At 35.7% G+C, this 25,863-nt stretch overlaps 1 protein-coding gene across 1 annotated transcript; it reads right to left on the bottom strand.

Moving 5' to 3' along the window:
- Positions 1–430: 430 nt before the first annotated feature.
- SGO2 (shugoshin 2) lies at positions 431–22,955 on the bottom strand. The gene is given in 14 exon segments (XM_007936146.1): positions 431–437; positions 2,836–2,986; positions 3,716–3,721; positions 4,335–4,430; positions 4,433–4,602; positions 4,604–4,676; positions 4,679–5,449; positions 5,723–6,161; positions 6,456–7,792; positions 8,762–8,997; positions 14,173–14,258; positions 20,713–20,790; positions 21,803–21,978; positions 22,823–22,955. Coding segments are annotated over 14 exon segments (3,759 nt in total).
- Positions 22,956–25,863: the final 2,908 nt, after the last annotated feature.

Here is a 25,863-nt window from a genome sequence, read left to right on the forward strand (position 1 = left end):
ATTGCCCAACCTTCCTTCTGAGGAGTGGCTGGTGGGTTTGAACCACCAAGCCTTCTGATTAGCAGTCAAGTGCCTTAGGCACTACACTACCAGGGCTCCTAGCTGATCATATATTAGGTCATAAAGACAATATCATTAATTTCCATAAAGTAGAAATATTACTTTAAAATCTATAACCATAATGTTATAAAATTAGAACTTAAAGAAAAAACAAAAACAGAAAGGTTTATCCACCTTGATATTTAGAAAATCTTCCCATTAAACAATTCCTGAATAAAAGGAGAAATTAAAAAATAATAGAAATGATAACACGATGTGTTAGAATCCATGGGGTGTATTTAAAGCAATGATCAGAGGAAAATTCATTTGCACTAAACAGTTTCATCAGCATAAGTGAAAGAATAAAAATAAATCAGCTGAATTCCCACTTCTACAAACTAGAAAACAAAAAGAAAATAAATGGAAGAAAGCACAAAGAAGGAAATAGTAAAGAAAAAAGAAGAAACTAAATGTAGAAAATAAAAAATGTAGATCTAATTCATAAATAATTTTTTTGGGAAAAGTTAACAAAATAGACAAACCACTACCAAAACTTGCTCAAGAAAAATTATGAGAAAAAGTACAAATATAAAAATAATAAATGACAGAAATAATTATTGACAAAAAAAGATATTTAAAAATTCATAAAATACTTCTACAGACTTCAATGCAAATAAATTAAAAACCTAGATAAAATGGATAACTTCCTATGGAAATACAAATAACCAAAACTGATTCCATTAGAGAGAGAAAGCTTAAACAGATCAATTATATCAAAAGAAACAGACAATATTAAGGAACCACTCTACATAAAATGCACCAGATCTAGATGGTTTCAGAGAGGAATTCTACCCAATCAAAGACCAGATAAAATTCAAAGACACAAAAATGACCAGAAGTACTGGTTGGGCAGAGACTGATAGAACCTCTGAGACTATGGCCCCAGGTTATCCTTCAGGATCTCAGCCAAACAGTAGAGAGGGCTGCAAGCAGAACACCTACCCCAGGGAGATGCACCCCTTAATCAATGAACCATGGGACACCAGAAGGGCAGCATTTGCATAGAGGAAAAACTGGACAGACAGGAATGCATAGATAAGAAGGGCACAGGGAGGGGGTGGGTGCAGGGAGGAGATGGGAGGAGAGCTTTACATTGTTGGAATTGTAACTGGGGTCTTGAAACCAAATGTGCATGAACTGTTGAGAGTAAAACTAATCTGCTTTGTAAATATGTACCCAAATCACAATAACAAATTTTTAAAAAATCAAAGACCAGAGAGTCACAATGCTCTATAAATTATTTCAGAGCATGATAAAGGAAGAAAAACTTAATTTCTTTTATGAACAAGTATGACACTGATACTTAAACCAGATAAAGACAGTTCAAAACTATGGAACCAATCATTTAGGGATGTTGGTGCAAATATTCTAACCAAGTATTTTAGGAAGCAAAAGCAGTATCACGGCATGAAAAACACACATCATGATGTAGTGGGATTATCCCAGGAATGCAACATTGGTTCAGTATTAGAAAACCCATCATTATACACCATGTTAATAAATCTAAGGAAATAAAAAATTTGATTATCTTCATAGATTCTAAAAAAGCTTTTCACAAAACTCAACACTCATTCACAATAAAAACATTCATGAAAATAGTCACTGAGAGAAACTTTCTTAACATGATAAATTATATATGTACATATACATATATATACATATAAAATCATCCAAGATCTTGGTTTCTAAACACATTCTCCAATCAAAGGAACCAGGCTCCTTTCAAAAGTGCTTGATTCCAGGGCTGGGTCAGAGGAAACCTAAGATGAGTCTGGAGCATCTTCTATGTCAGAAAGTAAGGAAGTGTACAAAATAGCATGGGGTCTTGTCAAAAAGACACAGGAACCAATCTGAATGTACTCCTAATGGCCAAAATTACAATAATTTCAGCAATAAAATAAATATTGATAGTAATGGTTTTAAATAAATTAAACTTTTTGAGATACCCACGAGCCCATAGTTATTCATTAATTTGTATTGTATTATATATATACATTTATGGGCCCTCTGGTAGCATAATGCCTACCTAAAGCACTTGACTGCTAACCAGAAGGTGGACAGTTCAAACCCACCAGCCCTTGGAAACCCAAGGAGGGGTCGCTATGAGTCAGAGACGACTTGACGGCACATAACAACAACATATAAATTTATATATTTATAATTTAAATAAATAAGTGGAGAAGAAAAGACAGCTCTTCTTCACAGAAGAATTCTCACTAATAAATGTAGACAGAAAAAGGGAAATAGAATGTCATTGCATGATTATCATAATAATCATTGCAGGCAAGATCTACCAATGGATGTTAAAATTAGTGGCTGAATATTTGAGAAGAAACACAATGTAAAGACTCAAAGAATCTCTCCCTCAAAATTCATAAATTCTAAAGGAAAAGATAGTTAACTTTATAGTCCACCAAACAATTCATGTTTTATTGCTAGTCAGAAGTGTCAAATACTAATTTAAGCATATATATATATTTTTTTGGTAAGTAGTACACATTTTACAATGTTGTTGTTATGTGCTGTCGAGGTGGCCCCAACTCATAGCGACCCTTCCTTGGGTTTCCCAGGCGTTATCACTAGGGAAGTAGATTGCCCAACCTTCCTTCGGAGGAGTAGCTGGTGGGTCTGAACCACCAGCCTTCTGATTAGCAGTCAAGTGCCTTAGGCACTACACTACCAGGCACATTTTACAATAGTATATTAAAATCATTTTAATACTACAGAAATACTAACCCTTTGAGACTGGGCTCTTTTAAAGAGAGAGGAATACATCTTCTTCTTCTGCCTGGCAGTTCTGAAGATGGATCATCTGCCTTATTTTCAGATTCAGGAGTGTTATTTGAAACAAAACTGGTATTGGTCAAGTCCTGCAGTGTTCTATTGCCTGAAAAGAAGAATTTTCACAAATACGTGTAAAGAATATAAAGCTATAGAAATAGATACAAAATACAGTAGTTTGCAAATCATAGGCAACACATTTTAAGACTTAACTATCAAGTTAAACTTTAAAACATTACAATATTCACAATACAAATTATTGTACATCAGTTAAATTATTTCCAAAAATTTTAGAGGAATAGAGACTTAAAGCTTAAAACAAACTATCCAAGTAGGCTGCAAAATTTTGATTCTGAAATCACAAATAGGCTGACAAAAATTCTTCGTGGTTCAACTCTAGTCACAAACTCACACAAATTACCGCACTCATTCTTTCAGCGTATGCTTCACTGACCGCTCACTCTGCTCACTCGTCATGAAGGTGACGGCACCAAGACGAAAGCTCGCTCACCAGTTCTCTAGTGGATCCGCAATTCTACCCCTTTGTACTTTTGCTTTGTTTTTTTCACCTATTACCTGGAACAGCCTTATCCATCAGAATGATGGTTTTTACAAAAATGTTTTAAAGTATTAGGCTCATTGAAGAAAATTCTTCTTGATATGGGACTAAGAAGAAAAAAAAAGTGGGATACATAATTTTATATACAGTATGATTTCAAATATATATTGAAAAATCCACACATGAAAGTCCAGATGCATATGCCAAAATGCTGACTGTAGTTTCTCCAGGTGATGAGGGTAAGTGGTGAGCAGACACTAAGGGCAAAAGTTCTACCTATCCCTTGGGGCCTGAAATGCTACTGAATTCATGATGCATCTGCAAATTCCTCTAGTCAAAATTACTCTCCATTATAACCCTTTAGTATGTTTGTGCTTTTATTAAAGCACTCACCACATTTCACAACTGTATTTGTTACTTTTACATAATTATATTTTGAAGAAAGAGAGCTGGTATTATATTTCAACCTTCTACACCACCTAGTACAATGCTTTGATCACATTAAATATAAATGCAGTAAATGGAAAATACTCCCACCCTTAAGAAACTTGTAATTATCTTTGGTAAATAAAACCACTGCATTATTATATTCACTTAAAACACTGAATTTCCTTCAAACATATGAGAAAGGAAATTATCTGCCTTAAGCCACTAATAGATAAGTTTGCAAAGGCCCAGTTTGGTAGGCTGTAAATGTTCAAGATACTCTATCTTCCCAAAATGTTAAACTTTCTTTAAATGCCTTCATGTTGTTTTCAATAGATCAAGCTACACAGGTATATATTGTTTTAAAATTTCATAAAAATGTCAGTTGAAATGGAAAAACCTTACTGGCTAAGTGAAGGAAAAAAAGTAACTTCTAAGACACGACTGCGTCAGGTACTGACCTACCTACTCCTGATTTGTGTTCTCTGGGTGTCTTTAAATTTTCTCTCTCTCATCTTCTCGTGTATATCATCACTTACTTGAAAGATTGGTGAACTTGTCAGCTTTCTTTTACTTTATTTTTACTAGAAGAAATACCCAAAGGTCTTGAACCCTCAAGAACAGGGTTAAAGGTAGAATCTGGTATTTTAGGTAAATGTATCTGAGACAAAGGTTTAAGCATCTTTCTGTAAGAGTCTGGCTCAATTGTGACAATTTTCTCAGTCTCCAATTTTTCCCTCATCTACTTGTTCAGATTCAACTGACCTTCCCTGAACAGAGTTTGATATGATTGTCATTACTCCATCACTACCTGGGGGTCTATCATGGTCTCCCTTTTCTTTTATTTGGATGTCACTTTATTTACTTTTTTTACCTGGCACTCTCCTTCTTTCACTTCCACAAAAGAGAAATCTCTTTTTTTATTCTGAGTAATAGTGCTTTGCCTCTGATTCTTATGGAGTTCAATTTGGTTTCTAGGAACATATTCTGACTCCTTAGCAATTTGCTTTAAATCTGATTCTAAGGAGACAGAAGTCTGTGAAGAATCTGTTAACTGCAAAATAGGTTTGTGCTTACCTTTAACCAAAATGTTCTTTGCATTGCCTGAGGATTCCCTCATGTGCTTTTTAACTAGCGTGTAAGGATTTGGAACTTCATCACAATTTTCCTTTTCGTCACTGTAGATTTCCATGCAATAGCCACTGCTAATGGCTTGGCATTCAAGTTTCCGTTTAGATTGACTTATTTGAAAATCAAGATTGCTTGTATTGCTTTCTGGACCATGCATCTCTTTGTCATTATCCTCAAATATTTGGTTCATCCCAGAAATTACTTCTGTCTTCCGATTTACTTTCTGCCTGAATTTCTTATTTATTTTTAATTCATTTTGCTGAACAGGTTGTGTATCTGTAACACGCTTTTTCAAACCCAACATATTCTGAGTTTCATAATCATATACATTTCCATTATCTTTGGTGGAAAGATCAGCTCTTTGAAATTCATTTATGATTTTTAGATCTTCAGAAATGGTTTTTATATCCTTTTGGATTAGGGAAAAGTTACCTTTTACTGAGTCATACACATCTTTGTTATTATAGTCATTTATTTGGTTTATTTCAGAAATTATTTCTGTTTTCCTATTTGCTTTCTGCCTAAGCTTCTTATTTATTTTTGGTTCATTCTGTTGAGTGGATTGCTTACCAGTGACATGCTTTTTTAAGCCCAACATATTCTGGGTCTCATAATCACGTAGATTTTGAATACCTCTGGGGGAAGAATCAGGTATTTGAAACTCATTTGCATCTCCCAGGCTTTCAGGGATGGTTTCTTTATCCTTCTGGGTTACACAAAAGTTACCTTTTTCTGGGTTATTCTCATATTTCTGGTTCATTTCAGAAATTATTTCTGTCTTCCGATAAACCTTCTGTCTACGCTTCTTGTCTCTTTTTGATTCATTTTGACAAGCAGGTTGCTTATCATGGACATGCTTTTTCACCTCCAAAACATCCTGAGTCCCATAATCACGTATGTTTCCAGTATCTATGGTGGGAAGAGCAGGTGTCTGAAACTCATTTGAGCCTTCTACGTTTTCAAGGATAGTCTCTTTATCCTTTGGGGTTAGGATGAAAAAGTTACCCTTCTCTGGGCAGTACATACCTTTGTCATTATCTGCATGATTCATTTTAGAAATTATTTCTGTCTTTCGATTTACTTTCTGCCTAAGCTTATTTACTTTTGACTCATTTTGCTGAACAGGGTATGTATCAGTGATCTGCTTTTGCAAACTCAATACATTCTGAATCTCCCAGTTACCCAGGTTTCCCTTATCTTTGGTGGAAAGAGCAGATGTTTGAAACTCACTTGAGACTTCGACATTTCCAGAGATGGTTTCTTTATTCTTTGGGGTTTGGAAGAAAAAGTCATCTTTTTCTGGGTCATGCACATCTTTATCATTATTTCCATTTATTTGCTTCATTTCAGAAATTATTTCTGTCTTCCGGTTGACTTTGTGCCTAAGCTTCTTATTGAGTTTTGATTCGTTTTGCTGAGGGGGCTGCTCATCAGTGACATCCTTTTTCAAACTCCACGCATTCTGGATCTCCCAATTGCATAGGTTTCCATTATCTCTGGTGGAAAGAGTAAGTGTTTGAAACTCACTGGAGACTTCTACATTTCCAGGGATGGTTTCTTTATTCTTTTGGGTTTGGAAGAAAAAGTTACCTTTTTCTGGGTCATATACACTTTTATCATTATTTTCATATCTATGGTTCATGTCAGCAATTATTTCTGTTTTCCGATTTACTTTCTGCCTAAGCTTCTTATTTACTTTTGATTCATTTTGCTGAGCAAGTTGCATATTGGTGACATGCTTTTTCAAGCCAAACATATTCTGGATCTCACAATTATGTAAATTTCCACTATCTATGATGGAAAGATCAGCTACTTGAAATTCACTTGTGATTTCTAGGTTTTCAGAAATGGTTTCTTTATCCTTTTGGTTTGGGGATAAGTTACCTTTGTCTAACATATTAATCACAAATGTCTGTCTTGAAGCTTTACTTTTATTACAAGCAAGGGAAATCTGACCCATTTCAAACTTATTCTCCTGATGGAATTTATCAGAACTTTGGGAGAAAAAGCAAGTTTCCTCTCCCTCATTCATTAAATATGTTCTTTTCTTTTTATTACGTTGTGTACTTTGTCTGTCATCTTGATCCAAGTCACTATGGAGGGTTGTTTTCTTCAGTACGTTCACATGAGGCAGCTGCTCAGAACTGACAATCAACTCTGGATCTTCTGAATCACCTTTGCCATCAACGACAACAGATCTCTCTGGCCTGTTTTCAATCTTTTCCTCAGTATCCACATTTAAACTGTTTTTCAGTTGCCTATTTAATCTTTCTCTTTTTTTGTTAGTGTTTGAATCTTTTACTTTTCTGAAAGTTTTCACTCCACAATCATTTGTTGTTTTATTCCTTCTATTTCTGGTGCCTGTTGAAACTGTAATAATTTTGCTTACTTCACCAGCAGTTAAATCCATGTCAGCATCATACACAGTTTTCTGCAACTGTAAGTCATCACTTCCCTGGACTTCACTCATGCCCTCTGCAACAGGTTCACTCACAGTCTCAGAAGATGAGCCGGGAAGGTACTGTACCTCTCTTTGCATTTTAATATTTGTTTCCTTAATATTATTTATCTCCTTACTCCAATTTAAATCTGGACTTGGAATCAGCTGTTTATCTAAATCTGCCACAGAGGGAGTGTTTGCAGAGGGATTATTTGACTCCCACGATGGTACATGCTTCTTCCTTTCAGTCACATTACTAGGATATGGTTTCTCCTTTCTGCAGCTGATGGACTGGACACTTTTCATCTCACTCATTAGGGAACTCTTGGAACTTTGGTCTGAATGGGAATGGCTTTCTATATAAAACAAAGAAAATTCAGAAATATGCAGTGAAAAGGAATGTAACATTTTAAACAGACTGGAAAGTAAGCTCTTTAACAGATATGATTTCTATCAATGTGCTCTGTTAAGATCATTGTAATGTTAAGAATATGCTGATAAAAATAAAGTAGAAATAATCAGAATATTTGTAAGTCACACTTTACACATGAATCTATGGAAAATATATACTGAAAATTCACTGTGTCTCAGCCCCAACACTAGGATGGAGGACAGCCAACAGGATAGCCTCTGGCATATATTTCTCAAGTGGAGGGAGACCAGCAAATAAACTCAAACACAGTGATAACTCTAATTAGGATTATTATCAAAAAGCTATCAACAAGCCACTAAAGTTTATGTAAATACAATAATACATGTAATTCTTTAGAAATGAAAAATAATTCTAAGTTCCAAATTCAACATAGTTATGGTTTCCTATTCCAATCTGAAAATCTATGACCAATACAAAAGCACCATAAAATTTAAGCATGGAATTATCATTTAGAAATACCACATTAAAAAAAGTATCATCATTTTCTCCTGCTCAACTATTGCCCAGGCTTAAGCTTTTGTTTTACCATTGAATGCTTATGATTAAAAAGTCACTTAACCTATGTAGACCCTAATTTTCTTATTGACAAAAAGGAGAAGGTGAAACAAAATAGATATGTGGGACAGTTTGAGTCATATGCTAGGGCACAATGAAAACGCTCTCATTTCTGAACACTGCTTTACAGTAATCATCTTAGGTCACCGTGGATCTGACACTATCAGCATATTTATTTATAAATTAAATTTCTCATCAACAGTTTTAAATAGAGATAGCAAATCCAGAAGAGATCTAAGTTATTAACTGTTTGTGCATCACTGCCCTCAAGAAGAAAGTCTGATAGATACAAGTATTTAATACTGATGTGCAAAAGGAATTTTTAAAACAATCTCACCTTTGGAAAGTGTATCAACAGAAGAAATAGGTTCTGAATCCTCTAAACCATGCACATTCTGGTTATTTACTTTAGTAAATGACAATTCCAGATTATATTGAGTTGACAAAGGTTGTTTTGTTGATATCAGAGAGGAAATATCAGGTGATGGTTTGGACATAACTTTGTTGTCATACTGCATTTTCTCATTACCATCATCATCATCATCGTCATCATCATTTGAAGTTAATGGAACCCTGCAGACAAGTGGGAAATTCTAGAATAAGGAATTTATATCTTACAAAAATTACCTCATATTTATGCTTTTCTTATATTTAATTCTGTGGAATACTTAAAATTCTTCCTGTACATATGATTATGTTTGTTAGAAGCCAGAGGAAAGTTATGTTAGAAATTCATTTATTCTGTTTTCAGAAAGCATCCATATAAATGAAAACCATATCCCTAATGTAGCTAAATCTGTGAGGGCTAAATGGAGACAGAAACCCATAGAAATGATTCGATAAACTGACATTCTTGAATTCAAAGAATAAAGAGTAATATCCCCCAATGCTAAAGATCTTGCCTTGCATCCTTAAAAAAAAAAAATTAGTTATTTAGAAATTCTTGACAGTGAAAAAAAGATTGGAAAATATTTGTTAAAATTTAAAGGTAAGTACTAGTAATGACATCCGTTAAGAACTGAAAGAAAGTGACTCTGAAGCTAAAATTCTGTAATTGCAACTGTATCTTCAAAGTGAATGTGAAATAAAGATATTTCCAGAAAAGAAACAAAACTGAGCATATCCATTGCCTGGCAACCTGCATTAAAAGAAATAAAAAAAGATTTCTTCAGGCAGAAGGCAAATTATCTCAGAAAGAAATATAAAAACGCAGGAAAGGATTTGAACAACAGAAAAGGAAAACATATAGGTCATTATCAATCAATATTGGCGACACAAAACAATGAAAAGTAGCGGCTTATGGGACTGAAATATGTAAGAAATGAAAATGCATAATAACAACAAGGCATGAAGTGGAAGATGATGTTTTTAAAGTATTCTAAGGTATTAGCATTATTGAAGGTGGTAAAGTAATAATCTGTATTAGTGTAATAAATCAAGGATGAATGTTGTTATCACTAGGATAATCATAAAAGCACAGTAAAAAAATTGACAGCTGATTCTAAAATTCACATGGAAATGCAAGGGTCAAGAATGGGCAAAGCAATAAAATAAATAAATGAAATAGAGATGTACACTATCACATAACAAGATTTATTACCAAGTTAATAATCAAGATAATGCAGTATTGACAAAAGGACTTATGTAACAATGAGTTCAGAAATAAACCCGTACATCTCTAGTCACCTGACTCATAGTAAAAATGACCTGCAGTAAGCTGGGGAAGGAATGTTGTTGTTCGGTGCTGTCAGGTTGGTTCTCACTCACAGAGACCCTACATACAACAGAACAAAACACTGCCCCTCTACTTTACCAAGCATAATATCCTTGTCCAGGGATTGGTCCCTTCTGACAACATCACCAAAGCACAAGGGTTGAAGTCTGATCATTCTCACTTCTAAAGAGCATTCTGGCTGTACTTCCTCCAAGGCAGATTTATTCATTCTTCTAGCAGTCCATGGTACATTCAATATTCTTTGCCAGCACCAAAAGTCAAACCCATCAATTCTTCTGCAGTCTTCCTTACTCATTATCCAGCTATCATATGTATATGAGGCTAGGAAAATACCACGGGTTGTGTCAGGCGCACGTTAGTCAACAATGTGACATTTTTGCTCTTAAACACTTTATAGAGGTCTTTTGCAGCAGATTTGTCCAACACAGTATGTCATTTTGATTTCTTGAGTGCTGCTTCCATGGATAGGAGTACTGGTGGCATAGTGCCTAAGGCATCTGACTGCTGACCATAAGGCTGGCAGTTCAAACCTACCAGCCACTCCCTGAAAGGGAGGTTGGGCAATCTACTTCCATAGTGATACAGCCTCAGAAATCCAAGTAGGGGTCGCTTTGAGTCAGATCCAACTCCATGGTAATGGTAAAAAATGGTAAAAGGAAATACTTGACAATTTCAATCTTTTCTCCAATTATCATGACATATCATGAATGGTCTTTTCAATAAATGGTCAACAAGACCATGGTTAGGGAGCTCTGGTAGCATAGTGCCTAAGGCACTTGACTGCTGACCAGAAGGCTGGTGGTTCAAACCCACTAGCCACTCCTCAGAAGGAAGACTGGGCAATCTACTTCCGTAGTAAACCTCGGAAACCCAAGGAGGGGTCGCTATGAGTCGGGCCCGACTCGAGGGCACATAACAATAAACAACAAACCATGATTAAATACAAGTTGGACCTTGGGCCAAATGGTATAAGGTCAACTAGATATCCACATGAAAAAAATGAATCTTGACCCCCTCCCTTACACCATACCCTAAAATTCCAGGTAGATTGAAGATCTAAAAAACATGAAGGGGAAGATAAAGCTTTTCGAAGAAAACATTAAACACATTACGATATTGAAATTAGTAAACATTTCTTTAAAAGGATACCAAAAGTATCAGTCATACATATATGTAAATACATATATATGTATATGCATATATACAAATATTTATATATATAAAACCAAAAAACAAACCCACTGCCATCGAGGTGATTCTAACTCATAGTGACCTCCATTGGAATTCTAAGACTCTAAATCTTTACAGAAGTAGATTGCCTCATCTTCCTCCCATGGAGCAGATGGTAGGTTTGAACTGCTGACCTTCTGGTTGGCAGCCAAATGCCTTACCCACTATGTCACCAGACCTTCTGATATATATATATGTATGTATGTGTGTGTGTAAAGAACTTCTGTTCATCTAAAGATACCATTAAGAAAGTAAAGAGGCAAGCCACAGAGTAGAAGATAAGGGTAGCATAAAAAGAACTCAGGCACAGCATAAAGAATGGTCACAAATCTGTACAAGATAACCCAAAAGGAAAAAAATAAACATAGGAACAGGTTGCTTCATTAGTTACCACCAAAATGAAAATTGAAAACTCAATATAATACCACTATACACACTCCCAAAGTGGTTAAAATCAAAGACAGACAATTACAAGTGCTATCAAAGATGCAGACTAGGAATTCTTACCATCTTGCTGGTAGGAAGGTAAATTAGTACAGCCATTTCAAAAAACTATCTTGCATCTTCTCTAAAGCCAAATATATATAAACAAGTAATTAAACTGTCAAGTATAGACCCATATAAATGTATACTTACATTCATCAAACGATATGGCTGCACTATTTGTATTAAGTGAAAACTTGAAAAACTAAATGTTAACCATTAAAAGGACAGACAGATAAATTGTGGTATAATCATACAATGGAATACTATACAGCAATGAGAACGAATGATCTGCAGATCTGCAACTACATACAGCAATATGGATGAATCTCACAAGTAATGCTGAGCAAAGAAGTCAGACCAAAAAAAAAAAAAAATCACACATATTGTATGATTCCATTATATGAAGTTTAAAAATAGGTAAAATAATTCCATCTATGATGTTAGAAATCAGAATAGTAGTTATCCTTGAGTGAGTGGTGGCTAGTGATTAGAAAGGAACATAAGGAGGCTATGTGAAGTGCTAGTAATGTTGTTTCTTGATCTTAGTACTGGTTACACAGTGATGTTTACATGGTGCAAATTCACCATGCTCTAAAGATGTTTGCACTTTTCTAATATGTATGTTGAAGAGCTCTGCTGGTGCAGTGATTAAGGAAGGCATTTAGCTGCTAAGCAAAAGGTCAGTGGTTCAAATCTACTCTACAGTTACAGCCTTGGAAACCCTATGGAGGCAGTTCTACTTTGTCCTATAGAGTTGCTATGAGTTAGAATCAACTCAATGGCAGTAAGAATATGTATGTTATATTTCAAACAAAAGTTTACTTAAAAAAAAAAAAAAAAACCCACAATGAAATTTTTTGGAAGGCTAGCTGACACTTGATTTGCATATTTATATGAAACAATAAGTGCATTAGGAAAGCCAAGATATTTTTGAAAAATAACTTAAATCGAGGACCTACAAGATAACAAAATTTACTATTTTAAAGGTACAGCAAGCAAAATGTACAGGCACAGTTGAATGCTAGTACAGTAGAATAGCCAAATCAGTGGAACAAACGCAAATGATAGTGACACAATAGACATAAGAATTTTTACTTGTGCGCTCACATAAAATCACTAGAATTATATATCATGTAACAAAAAGAACATTGTCTTAAAAGAGGTAAGAGATTCTGATCAATTACTCACTGAGTAATTTCACCTTTTAAGTCCTCAATGACTGTCTTTAAAAATGGTAAGTTTGAAGGAAGGTACTTTCTATAGCTTGTTGTTTTTGTTGTTATTTGCCATCAAGTCGGCCCTGACTCATAGCGACCCCTCCTTGGGTTTCCGAGGCAGTATCACTACAGAAGTAGGATTGCCCAACCTTCCTTCCGAGGAGTGGCTGGTGGGTTTGAACCGCCAGCCTTCTGGTTAGCAGTCAAGTGCCTTAGGTACTATGCTACCAGAGCTCTATAGCTTATAATCAATTAATCAAGAAATGAGAATTTGGGTCAGGAGGGGAATGGCAAATGTAAAAGTTAATTTTAAAGCTTGGGGCAATAAAGGGGCAGAAGACCTCAGTGATGACCTGGGGGAAAGAAAGAAAAGAACTAAAGAATGGCAGGATACCAAGGCAAGCTTGGTTATTGAATTGAGGGGTAAGTTTCCTTGGAATCCTGGAGATACAAAATTTGTAGGAAGATATCACACACCTTCTTATTCAGACCTTAGTAGGTAACTACAGATTGATCAAACCCAAACATTGTGCAACACACACAAATACTATTCATGTTATATAAAATCTTCATAATATGAACCCAATGTAATTCAAACCCATACCTAAGAATCCACCTGTGCCTCATTCTCTACTGTTTATGGGAAAGCTGAAAATTATTTCAAGGTTTAAAACTGAATTCAATTAGATTATGGCTCCAATTTCTTTAATCAGTATAATGTTAGCAATATTTCTTTATTTACTTAACAATGTTTTTTCTAAGGGCGGCTGTTTATGCACAGGGAGACAGTTCAGGCAGCAGGAGTGCACAGAGGGATAGACACAGGGAAGAGGTAACTATCGGGAGGAAGTGGGAGGGGAGCTGTTGCATTGGGGTAAATTGTAGTCAACGTCAAGAGACAACGTGTGTGTGAACTGCTGTATGGAAAGTGAATTTGCTCTGTCAATTTTCACCCAAATCACAATTAAAAAAAAAAGTTTTTTCTATATTTCGAGGAAGCAGACCAAATAAAAACTATTCAAAGTCCAATTTAGACAGAAGCTTGCAAGTCAATATTTAACCAAGCTCTGAAGAAATTACCTTGCAAATGGAAGACGCATCAACTTGTACTGTTTACTAACTCTTTTCTTCTGGCTAGCTGGCAGTACAAAGGGACTCTGATGGAACTATTTGAAAAGAACAAAAAACTTTTCTGAAAAGATACAAAATTTCTAATCTCATTAATTGATGCATTTTTATTAAAGTACTAAATTATGCCAATAATAATAAAACAATTTTTACATTAGCCTTCAATAGTTTATCATAATAATATCCTGATAAGGTTAAAACGTAGTTGATCCTTAATCATGCCACCCAAAGACAACCGCTAATACTTTGGTATATAACCTTCCAAGCTTTCTTCTGGAAGAAAGTTTCTTTATTTCTATAGATAGGAACAAATACCCATGTGTATACCCATATATACCCATATATATATCTTTACAAACATGTAGTACAACCATGTCTCCAAAAAAACCCAAACATTGGATTATATATTTTAAAATGGCTTATTTATTCAAGATCTGGGTGATGTATATATCTGTAAAATTTTTACATACCTATACATTCTAAAGTTTCTGAAATTAACATGTTTTAATTATTTAATAAAGACCATAAAACATACAATTATGTCTTTATAGTGCAGAAACATAGACCGTGGACAAATTGACAAACTGATTTTCAAAAATCACATGGAAATGCAAAGGACCTAGAGTAGCCAAAATGACTTAGAAAAACAGAACTGGAGGCTACAGTCCTTAGGGTCTGTAGTACTAGCACAAAGACAGATGAACAGATCAACAGAACACAGAGTTCAAAAACAGACCTATTTACGTAGTCAATTACATTTTGACAAAGGTACAAAGGTCAAATGGGGTGCCTAGACTTTCCCCCCTGCTGAGCTGTAACAAGGTACTCCTCTCTCAAACTTAATACAACTGCTTAGTGATGAGAGAAAGAAATCTAAGCAGATTAATGTCCATAGAATAAATAAAACTGATAAAGAGCTACCATGACCACTAAAAAAGATCCCAGGTCCAGATGGTTTCATACAAGAATTGTACTAACCTATAAAGAATAAATAATTCCAATACTGTATCACTTCTCCAGAGCACAGGAAAAGAAGGAAAATATCCAGATTCTTTTTAAGTGCTTAGTATGTAACATTTTATCGATGCTTAAAAAGACAATACAAAAAGAAAACTTTAAAGAAACATCACTTATGAAGAACAATACAAAAATCCTAAATAAAATACTAGTAAAAAGAATTCAGCAGTACATTAAGGGATTAATAAATAACTAGTAAATCATTACTGAAGTTTATTCTGGAAATGAAAAATTAGGAAAGCTTAGTGTGATAAGAAGCCATCACATGAGAGATGTAATACCTGAGATGAAGACTATAAAAGGAACGGGTTTGGTGGCAAATATATGAGATTTCGTATGCTTCTTAGACATACAGAGATGCAGATGAATATGTATCATTTGGGGTTCTGAGGAGGTGTCCAGACTGGAGATGCAAATTTGGGAGTCATCAGTCACATGAGCAATTAAGACCATGTGACTGGATGAAATCATTTAGGGAATGAGTATAGATGGAAAAGAAGTCTAACAACTGAGTCCCAAACATAACAGGAAAGTAAAAAGGAACTGGCAAAGAGACTGAAAAGGAACAGCCAGAAAGGTAGGGAGAAACTCAGGAGAGTGTGGTCTCCTAAAAGTCAAGTAAGTATCAGTATGAGGACTAAGAAATGTTCACAGGTTCTTACAATGTGGAGCTCAATGGTGACTGTCAGAAGAACAGTTTTAGCTGAGTGGTGACAAAAACTCAATTGTAGTTGGTTCAACAGAAAATGGACAGAGTATGAACAACCCTCTCAAAGCATTTTGCTATAAAGGAGAGAAGTGATATGGTAGCTTCTAAGTAAATGGAATAGAAGTTTTTTTTTTTTAAGATGTGAGAGATAATAACATTTTGCATCCTTATGGAAATAATCAGGAGGGGGGTAAAACTGATGATACAAGAAAAGGCATTCTATACTAAGGTCAAGCGAACAGCAAAAGACAATTCAAGTGTCCAGAAACATAAGTCCAGTTAAAAGGACCATTGTAGTCTTCCTAAGCAGCACTGACAAAGAATGAGGAAGCACTCTGTGCAATCAGACATCTCAAGATGTGCCAGGTTAAGGAAAAAAAAAAAAAAAGAGAACCAAGGCATAAAAGTATAGCATGCTGAGTGAAATAAGCAATCACAGAAGGACAAATATTGTATTATTTCCTTATTATAAAAGTCAAGGAAAGGTTTATATATGGAAGGAAATTTTGTTGATTACCAGGGGTGGGAGGGGAGGCGAGGGAATACTGTTAGATAGGTAGAGACAAGTATTGATTTGGGTGAAGAGAAGGGCAATGTATCAAATGTGAGTGATCAACACGGAGCCAATGAGGAAGAGGAAGACACAGAGAGGTACATGGGAGGTACAGACAACAAAGATGAACCTTTTTGCACATACAGTACTGTCTTATCAGTGAAGGCAAACATGGATATACAGGTGGATAGATGGGTGGACAGGCTGAACTATTAGGTATGTCTGTCCAGGGGGAAGAGTGCCCAAGACCATGTATATATAGGGTTGGCAGACAATGTTCCTGCAAGTGTATTGCTATGTTCTGTACATATTCCCAGGTATATAGTAGAGCTAACAAGGGACAAGGTTGTAGTCACTTCTTGGGCACAGCCAGCTACCCAGAGGGAGCGAGTAGTTGGACCTGTGGGCTCGGGACCATAGTCGCATGGGACATCAAGCTGAATTGGCATAACATACTTCACAAAACATTGTTCCACATCCTGCTTTGGTGAGTAGCGAATGGGATCTTAAAAGCTTACAAGCAGCCATCTAGATGCAACGATGGGTCTCTTCTCATCCAGAGCAAAGAAGAATGAAGAAAACCAAAGATTCATGGAAACAACTAGTCCAAGCAACTGCTACGCCATGTGATCCTCAGCCTATACGACCATGAGACCAGAAGAACTAGATGGTGCTAGGCTACCAATGTCAACCACTTGGAGGGAGATCTATGTAGGAGATCCTGGATAGAGAGGGAGAACAATGTGGAACAAAACTCAAACCATTTGGGAAAAAAAAAAAAAGGGACCAGGATTTCTGGTCTGATAGAGCCTGATGGAACGACTGAGACTATGGTCCCTAGCTGCCCTTCAGGTCTGGAATTAAACCCATACCTGTGGCTTCCAGCCAAACAAAAGACAGGCATATGAGGTGAACATTTATACTAGGTAGATACACTCCTTGAAGAGAACAATCATGGGAGAATAGAAGAGTTGTTTATGTACCAGGACATAGCTCAGGGAGCAGGAGTGCATGGAAGGAAGGACACAGGGAAGAGGTAACTATGGGGAGGAAGTGGGAGGGGAGCTATTGCATTGTGGTAAATTGTAGTCAATGTCATGAAACAAAGTGTATGTGAACTGCTGTATGGAAAGTGAATTTGCTCTGTAAACTTTCACCCAAATCACAATTAAAAAAAAAAAAAATTCAAGGAAAGGTTTATATACGGAAGAAAACTTTGTTGGTTACCAGGGGTAGAAGGGGAGGGGAAGAAACACTGCAAAAAAACAAACAAAAAGAAACCCTAAAATAAATAAATAAATAAATATATTATTTTGCATCTGCAAAAAAAAAAAAAAAAGTATAGTTTGTTATCTTTTATGTAAGAAAGAGAAAATTAATCAATACTTAAGCATGTGTGGCAGTCTATACTTGTTCTGATATTAGATCCATATTAGATTCATGTATCTATGTCATCTGTTGTTCCCATCCCTGACTAAAAGAGAAAAGGAACTATAAAACATGGTTGTAGAAGTAAATTTGTTAAATAAAAAGAAACCCAAGAAAGCAAGGACCATAGCTGTACACAATCCCTTTATCCTCCAGCTCTTTTATCCACATAACTTTTTTTTTTTTCGCCTTACCTTAATCTAGATGCTGCCCCAACCCTCTTCAAGTTTTCCAAAAAGGACCATGCAAAAACATCTGTCAACAACGAAGACTCTACTAAAGGCTTTTTTTTTTTTTTTTTTTTTAAAAAAAAAGAACTGATGGGGGGAAGGGGCTTTATATAACATATCTCAAAACAGAGTTGAGCAATTTTTAGGGCTATCTGTTCTCCAAAGTTCCTTGGGGTATAGGTGATATGATTCTTCTCCTTTCCACATCCTGTCAAATTTCTCTTGTCTCTGACTCTCCAAGTCACTTCCTATACTGATTCTGCACTCTCTATGTCTATATCAGACTCCAGTCTTAGTAATTTATTCACAGCAATTCAATTCTGCCCTGCAAGGTTACTAGCAAAACAGAAGGCCTGTGCCTTCCTATTCCACCACCATCACTCCTGCCTTGATATAAAGCATCTTACCTCCTTTAAAAAACAAACAAACAAACAAAAACACCAGTTGCTAAATGTGTAAGACACAACTCAGGTCACTGGTTGTCCTATGTATCACACTTATAACTTGAGATGATGCACAAGCTGTGGGCATTACTGCACAGGGAAAGTCCCATAGATCCTTTCTTCATACAAATGTGGATTAAGTTAGACCACAAGTACCTACACTCTGGCTAACTTTTATAAAAATTGTGAGAAATGAGATGAACATTTACTATATAGGTTGAAAGAGTTCTTATCTTTTTATTACAAAGGCAATGCATTTCAACTCAAAAAGCCTTAATGGCTTTTAAAAGAGATTCACAGAAAATTTTGAAGAATAAACAGAAAAATACACATAGAACAAAAAAGTATATAAAAACTAACATTTATTGTACTCTATTGCCAGACATGTTATTCACACTTACATGTAACTCTCCCAGTAACTCTCTGTAGACATACTACCTTTATCCACACTTTGCAATGAGAATGTTAAAGTTACGGTGTTTGAGTTCAAACTCAGAGGACATAAGGAAGTAGCAAAGTTGGGATCTACATATATAGGCAATCATTTAAATGCCACTAAACTTGGGATTTCACATATACTGTTTCATAACCTTTCTTCAGCTTATGTATTATGCACGTTTTGCCTTCTCATTTGTTAATCCACAACACTATTTTTGCTATTTAGATACTTGGGTTAATTTCACTAATATTTGGCCCTTCTCCCTTGCTGATTTTTTTTACTTATTTTCCTTATGAAGTTTATACGAGCTCTTTAGGTAATCATATTAATGCTGTCTGCCTTATGTTTAAATGCTTTTCCCAGTTTGCCATTCATTTTTTTTTTAAATGTTTTTTCAAACATATAATTTTTTTGAAAAAATCCATCAGTACCTTTCTTTATGGTCTGTATCTTTACACGTAAGTATAGAAAATCCTCTTCTACCTAAATTGAGTTCATTTGTATTTTCTTCTTATTTTATGATTTCCTTTTCGTATTTAAATCAATCTCAAATTTATTTTAGAGGATGGTATAAAGTTGGATCTGATTTCATTTTCCCCAAAATCTTCTCAGTTGGGTCTTTTTTTTTTTTTTGGTAAATAATATAAATTTCCTAATTTGAAATGCTATCTTTATCCTACTAATTTATGTTTTTTAGTCCATTTAGAAGCTATTATGTTCTACTAAAGGAACCTTGGTGGTGCAGTAGTTAAAGTGTTCAGCTGCTAAATGAAATGTCCATAGTTTGAACCCACGGGAGAAAAATGTGGCAGTCTGCTTTTGTCAAGATTATGGCCTTGAAAACCCTATGGGGCAGTTCTACTCTTTGTCCTATAGGGTCACTATGAGTCAGAACAGACTCAGTGGCAGTGGGTTTATGTTTCACTAAGCAGTCTAATCCTATGCTATTTTTAATCAAAACTGATTTTTTATATAGGAAGCTCTTGTGGCGTAGTGCCTAAGGCATTTGACTGCTAACCAGAAGGCTGGCGATTCAAACCCACCAGCCACTCCTCAGAGAGAAGATTGGACAATCTACTTTTGTAGTGATACTGCCTTGGAAACCCAAGGAGGGTCGCTATGGGTTGGATCTGACTCAATGGCAGTGAATTTGGTTTTTGGTAATTTTAATATAAAAATTTCAGTAATTGATTATACCAAATGAAAATGTGCTGTCAATTAAAATTGATATTATTTTCATTACTTTCTGAAAAATTTAAAATATTAATCTCTAACCTTGATACAATTTAACTAATCTCAATTATCTTCAGTTGTTGTTGTTAGGTGCTGTCAAGTCGTCTCTGACTCACAGTGACCCTACACACAGCAGAATGAAACACTGCCTGGTCCTGTGCCAGCCTCACAATCCTTGCTACACTTGAGCCTGTCATTGCAGCCACTGTGTCAATCCATCTTGTTGAGGGCCTTTCCCTTCTTCACTGACCCTCCACTTTATCAAGCATGATATCCTTCTCCAGGGAATGGTTCTTTTTAAAAGCTACTAATACTATCTACTAATAGACCTAGCTTTGCTTATGATAAGCAATTAAATGTTGATCACGTTCAACATTTAAATGTTGATTATCTTCAGTAATGCTTACAAATTATACTACTTACACATAAATTCTACTTACCTCAGAAAGACTGCTCATTTCAATTGCGGTTATCAAGTTATTGTTCATGAGTGCTTCTATTTCTATGAGCTTCTTATTCTACATATGTAAAATAACAAGACTCTTTTCAATCAAGATTTAGAGTTTATTATCATACCATACATTTATGAATACTTTCAGTGTGAGAAGATTCAGAGATTACATTAAGCTAAAAAGATAGGACTATATTGTATAGTTCAAATAGCCATATATATATATACATTTTGAATGCTTTTAATCTATTAATCATAGATTTTCCTAAAACATTTTTTTATTTTTTCATAATAATGTATCATATGGCAAGTGAACACAGTTTTGTTAGCCACAGGAAATTAATCCTCAAGTATAACACATCACTTTTCCATTTTAAATTAATTTCTACTTATTTTAGATTTAGAATCTGTACAGCTTAACTAATCACTGGCTCTTCCTGTCCTGTCTGTGGACAGAGTTGGAAGTTGGAAGGAAAAGTAACGACTACAATCTTCATTCTATTTGCCTTGTGGCCAATGACACGCTGGGATTAAGGGAGAATAGCAACACTCTGGGAACTCTTCTCCTTTCAATTTACTGAAGGAGCTTTTTAAAATCTACTAATAGACCTAGCTTTGCTTATGATGCCAATTAAATGTTGATCATGGTAATATACTGGTTTGCACAGCCCACATATAGAATGAAGAGCTCTGGTAGCATAGTGCCTAAGGCACTTGACTGCTAACCAGAAGGCTGGCAGTTCAAACTCACCAGCCACTCCTCAGAAGGAAGGTTGGGCAATCTACTTCCGTAGTGATACTGCCTTGGAAACCCGAGGAGGGGTCACTATTGAGTCAGGGCCAACTCCATGGCACATAACAACAACAAACAACAAACACATATAGAATGCAGATTTAAGACACTTATTTTATTATTCTATTAGCAGTTTGTCCTTTAACATAGATTTATATGGCACGTTGACTTTCAATGATTTTTTTATAGTAATTGGAGATTTGAAAAACATTATGAGTTTCTATAATGATGTAGTTAAAAGATTTTAGTTATGCCTTAGAATTTTAACACAATATAATTTTCATACCAAATTATTTAGCTTTAGACGAAGAAATGTGTTCTCAAAATTCCGTTTCTCTATTTCTTTTTGCAACAGCATCTTTTCAGTGGTAAGTCTTCGTGAATTCTCTTTCTCTCTACTGAGAGCCTGAGCTAATGCCCTGTTGTTGTGCTTTAAAGAAATTTTTAAAATAGAAGAATTGTCTGTAAAAGATTTTTAAAAGAGTTAATATTTAACTTGTATCAATAAAATTTCTTAGTCTTGAATAAAACTATTTTAGACAAAATACATTTTTCTCTATATGCTTTTAACTAAAGGTTGAAAAAGAAGAAAATGAGAATATAGATGGAGTTAAAAAAAAAGTACGCAGAATATGGAGCTGAAGAAATGAAAGTTGGAGGAAGATGAGGAATAAAGTCACAAGGAATGCAGAAGATATGTGAATACAGAGACAGAAATAGGAAGACTGTAATATATACATAAAGAGGATAGCTCAGGCCATTCAACATCACTCCTGAAAACTCAGCTTTCACCACTGGAGATACATCATCCTAACTGCCCAACTAACAACATGAGTTGAAGGAGACAGAAAGGATCAAATGCAAAAGGTATCTATGAACAAAATAAATACAAATAGTCTTTATGACAGGGTTCCATTCCGACGATTCTGTAGTAAGTTGGTTCTGACGTAAGTTGAATACATTTTATTTCCCCCTTGTTTTCATTATTGGCTTTTATTACCAGCATCTTTATAAATCTGATTTTTATTTGTCTTTGAGGGTTGGCATGAGAATGGTAACTTCAGCAAATTATGTACCGCAATGCTGTGTGAAGTACATATTACTAATGATAAGATGTATCCCTCCAACAAACAAACAATGGGCAATCCCCAAGTGCAGTTTATCATAACTTGGATACATCTTAAGTCAGGGACTACCTGTAATCATTTTAGTTTATTTATATACTTGATAAAATTAGGAACCCATATTACACCAGTTTTCCAGGAAAAAGTAAAAGTGAGTATACTTCAAAACTAATGGCACTTACTTATTATTTTTGTTTTGATTTTTGAAGCTAGAGAAACATTTAACTTAGCATTCTTTGAAATTCTTTTGTCTTTCACATGTCTCTTAATTCCTGAGGTAAAAAGTGGGCCACTTTCCAACACTGAGGGCTCCATCACTGAAGGAAAAAAAAGAAAGAAAGAAGTCATAGTATTGATAATAACAATAAAGGGTAAATGATAAACATTTTCTAAAAAAATAACAATCATGACTTAAATTAATAATGTACTTTGTATATACGTTTTTGCAAAACTCTTTATATAAAATCTCAAAGTATGAAGGTAACAAAAGTGGTTTAAAGAATATGAAAAATAAATGGCTTTGTTTTTTCATTCAAACCTAAATCATATCTATGTACCAGGCACTAGGTTAGACATTGGCTATAAATGATAGGACATGGTCCTTGCTCTTATGGAATACATAATCTGATCTGAGTACAGACAACATTATGATAATGAGTATGAAGTACAAACTAAACAAAACTCATTGCGGTGGCATCAGATCTGACTCATAGCAACCCCTCCTTTGGTTTCCGAGGCAGTATATATATATGTATGTATGTATATATATATATGTATACACACACACACACACACACACACATACATCCATCCATCTACCTACCTACCTACCTATCTCAGGTCCTAATCCCTAGAACCTATGTCACTTTATTTGGAAAAATGGGCTTTGCAGATGTGATTAAGAATCTTGTGATAAGGAGATTGTCCTGGATTATACAAAACTCATTGCCATCAAGTTGATTATAACTCATAACCAGAGCAGAATTGCACCAAAGGGTTTCCGAGGCCATAAATCTTTATAGACGCAGGCAGCCTCATCTTTCTCCCATGGAGGGACTGGTAGATTTGAACCACCACCAATCTTTTGGTTAGAAGCTGAATGCTTTAATGACTGTGCCAACAGAGCTTCCTTGGATTATCCAGGTGGCTCCTAAATGCCACCACAAGTGTCCTTATAATAATGAGGGAGATTAGACAAAGACAGAAAGGAAGAATGTGATGTGAAGATGGAGATTTGAGTGTTGTGGCCACAAGCCAAGGAACGGTGGCAGCTACCAGAAGTTGGAAGAGACAAAAAATGGATTCACCCCTTAAACTTTTGGCATGTCCAGTGACAGTGATTTCAGACTTCTGCCCTAAAGATCTGTGAGAGAAAAGATTTCTGAGGTAATCTGTGTACATTTGTGGTACTTTGCTATAGCACAGGACACTAATAACTCACTGCCGTTGGGTCAATTTGACCCATAGCGACCCCCCTTGGGTTTCTGAGGCAGTATCTCTACAGAAGTAGATTGCCCAACCTTCCTTCTGAGGAGTGGCTGGTGGGTTTGAACTGCCAGGCTTCTGATTAGCAGTCAAATCCCTTACGCACTATACCACAGGTCCCATATTTACCTTTCCCCACAATCTATCATCAAGCAAACCTCTCTACTTCCAGCTCTTCTCTGAATGTTCCCTTCATCGTCTTGAACAAGCCTCTGCCCTAAGGCTGTGGGTTCTCCTGCAGTCCTCTCTGTCATCTGCAGTGGCTGTTTTCTCCCACAGACCTCTGTCAATCCTGCTCTTGAAGGTTGCACCAAATCTATTTTTGCAGACCCTTCACTCTCCTTCCTCCCTAAAAATTTCCAGTCTTCAATATGTCATTAGGCTTTATTACCTCCTACACGTCATTGCTACTGTCAATCAATTATTTGATCATTTCAAATCCTGGTTCACTGTCATTTTCTGTGAGAACACTGAAGCAATCTGAAAAGAACTTTCTCAACTCCCATTACAATAACCTATCTAATATCATCTGCATTCTATTTTCTCACCTATTATTATGGATAAGGGAGCTCTGATGGTGTCATGGTTAAGGTATTCTGGCTGCTAACCAAAATGTTGGTGGTTCAAAGCCTTCAGCCACTCCATGGAAGAAAGATGAGACAGTCTGCTTATGTAAAGATTTACAGCCTTGGAAACCCAATGGGGGTTGCTATAAGTTGGAATAGAATCGATGGAAGTAAGTTTGGGGTTTTTTAGATTATGGATAAATTGTCTGTGAAATCTATCTAAGGTCAAGCTTGCTACCTATGCACTGGATCCCATTCCTTATTGTCTCCTCAAAGGCATCATTCCAACAATTTTTCCTCTGTTGTTATGTGCCTTCGAGTCAGACCCAACTCATAGCGACCCCCCCTTGGGTTTCCGAGGCAGTATCACTACGGAAGTAGATTGCCCTACCTTCCTTCTGAGGAGTGGCTGGTGGGTTTGAACCACTAGCCTTCTGGTTAGCAGTCAAGTGCCTTAGGCATCATGTATAATGGATCATTGTCATCAACATATACATGCTGTTATTCCTTTCATTTTAAATAATCACCCTTATTCCCACTTCACCCTATTTCTCTACGGCCTTTTACAACAAAACTACTTGAAATAACTGTTTATACTTGCAGTTTCCACTCAATTCTCTCACCCCAACTACTTCACTAAAACCTTGGATTCTGCCAAGGTCCCTAATGACCTCCAGGAGCCCTGACTGCTCAGGGAGGGTTAAGCACTTGGCTAGCCACCTAAAGGTTGTTGGTTAGAACCCCCCTAGTAGCTCTGCAGGCAAAAGACCTAGTGACCTGCAGCCATAAAGATTACAGCCAAGAAAAACTCTACAGGACAGTTCCACTCTGTCATATAGGATTGCTACGAGTCAGAACTGACTCCTAACAATAACAACTAATGACCCCATGGTGCTAAATCTAATGACTAATTCTCAGTCCTCATCTAACTTGATCTATCAGTACCACTTGATAGGCTTAAATTCACTTTCCTCCTCAAAAACTATCTTTCCTTGGCTTTGAGGATAAGATACTCTTGGTTGTTCCTGTTTTTCTACCCTATAGAAAAAGAATATTTGCACAACTGATGACATATTCATTGCAAATACCTTTTTTTCAACATAGATGGCGACTATACACACAGACCTCACAGGAACCAAACACAAAGGAACCAAATCAAGTACATGTGTGGA

The sequence above is a fragment of the Orycteropus afer genome, unplaced genomic scaffold (assembly GCF_000298275.1).
Source record: "Orycteropus afer afer isolate SDZICR_OR568_19922 unplaced genomic scaffold, OryAfe1.0 scaffold00002, whole genome shotgun sequence".
Taxonomy (NCBI): domain Eukaryota; kingdom Metazoa; phylum Chordata; class Mammalia; order Tubulidentata; family Orycteropodidae; genus Orycteropus; species Orycteropus afer.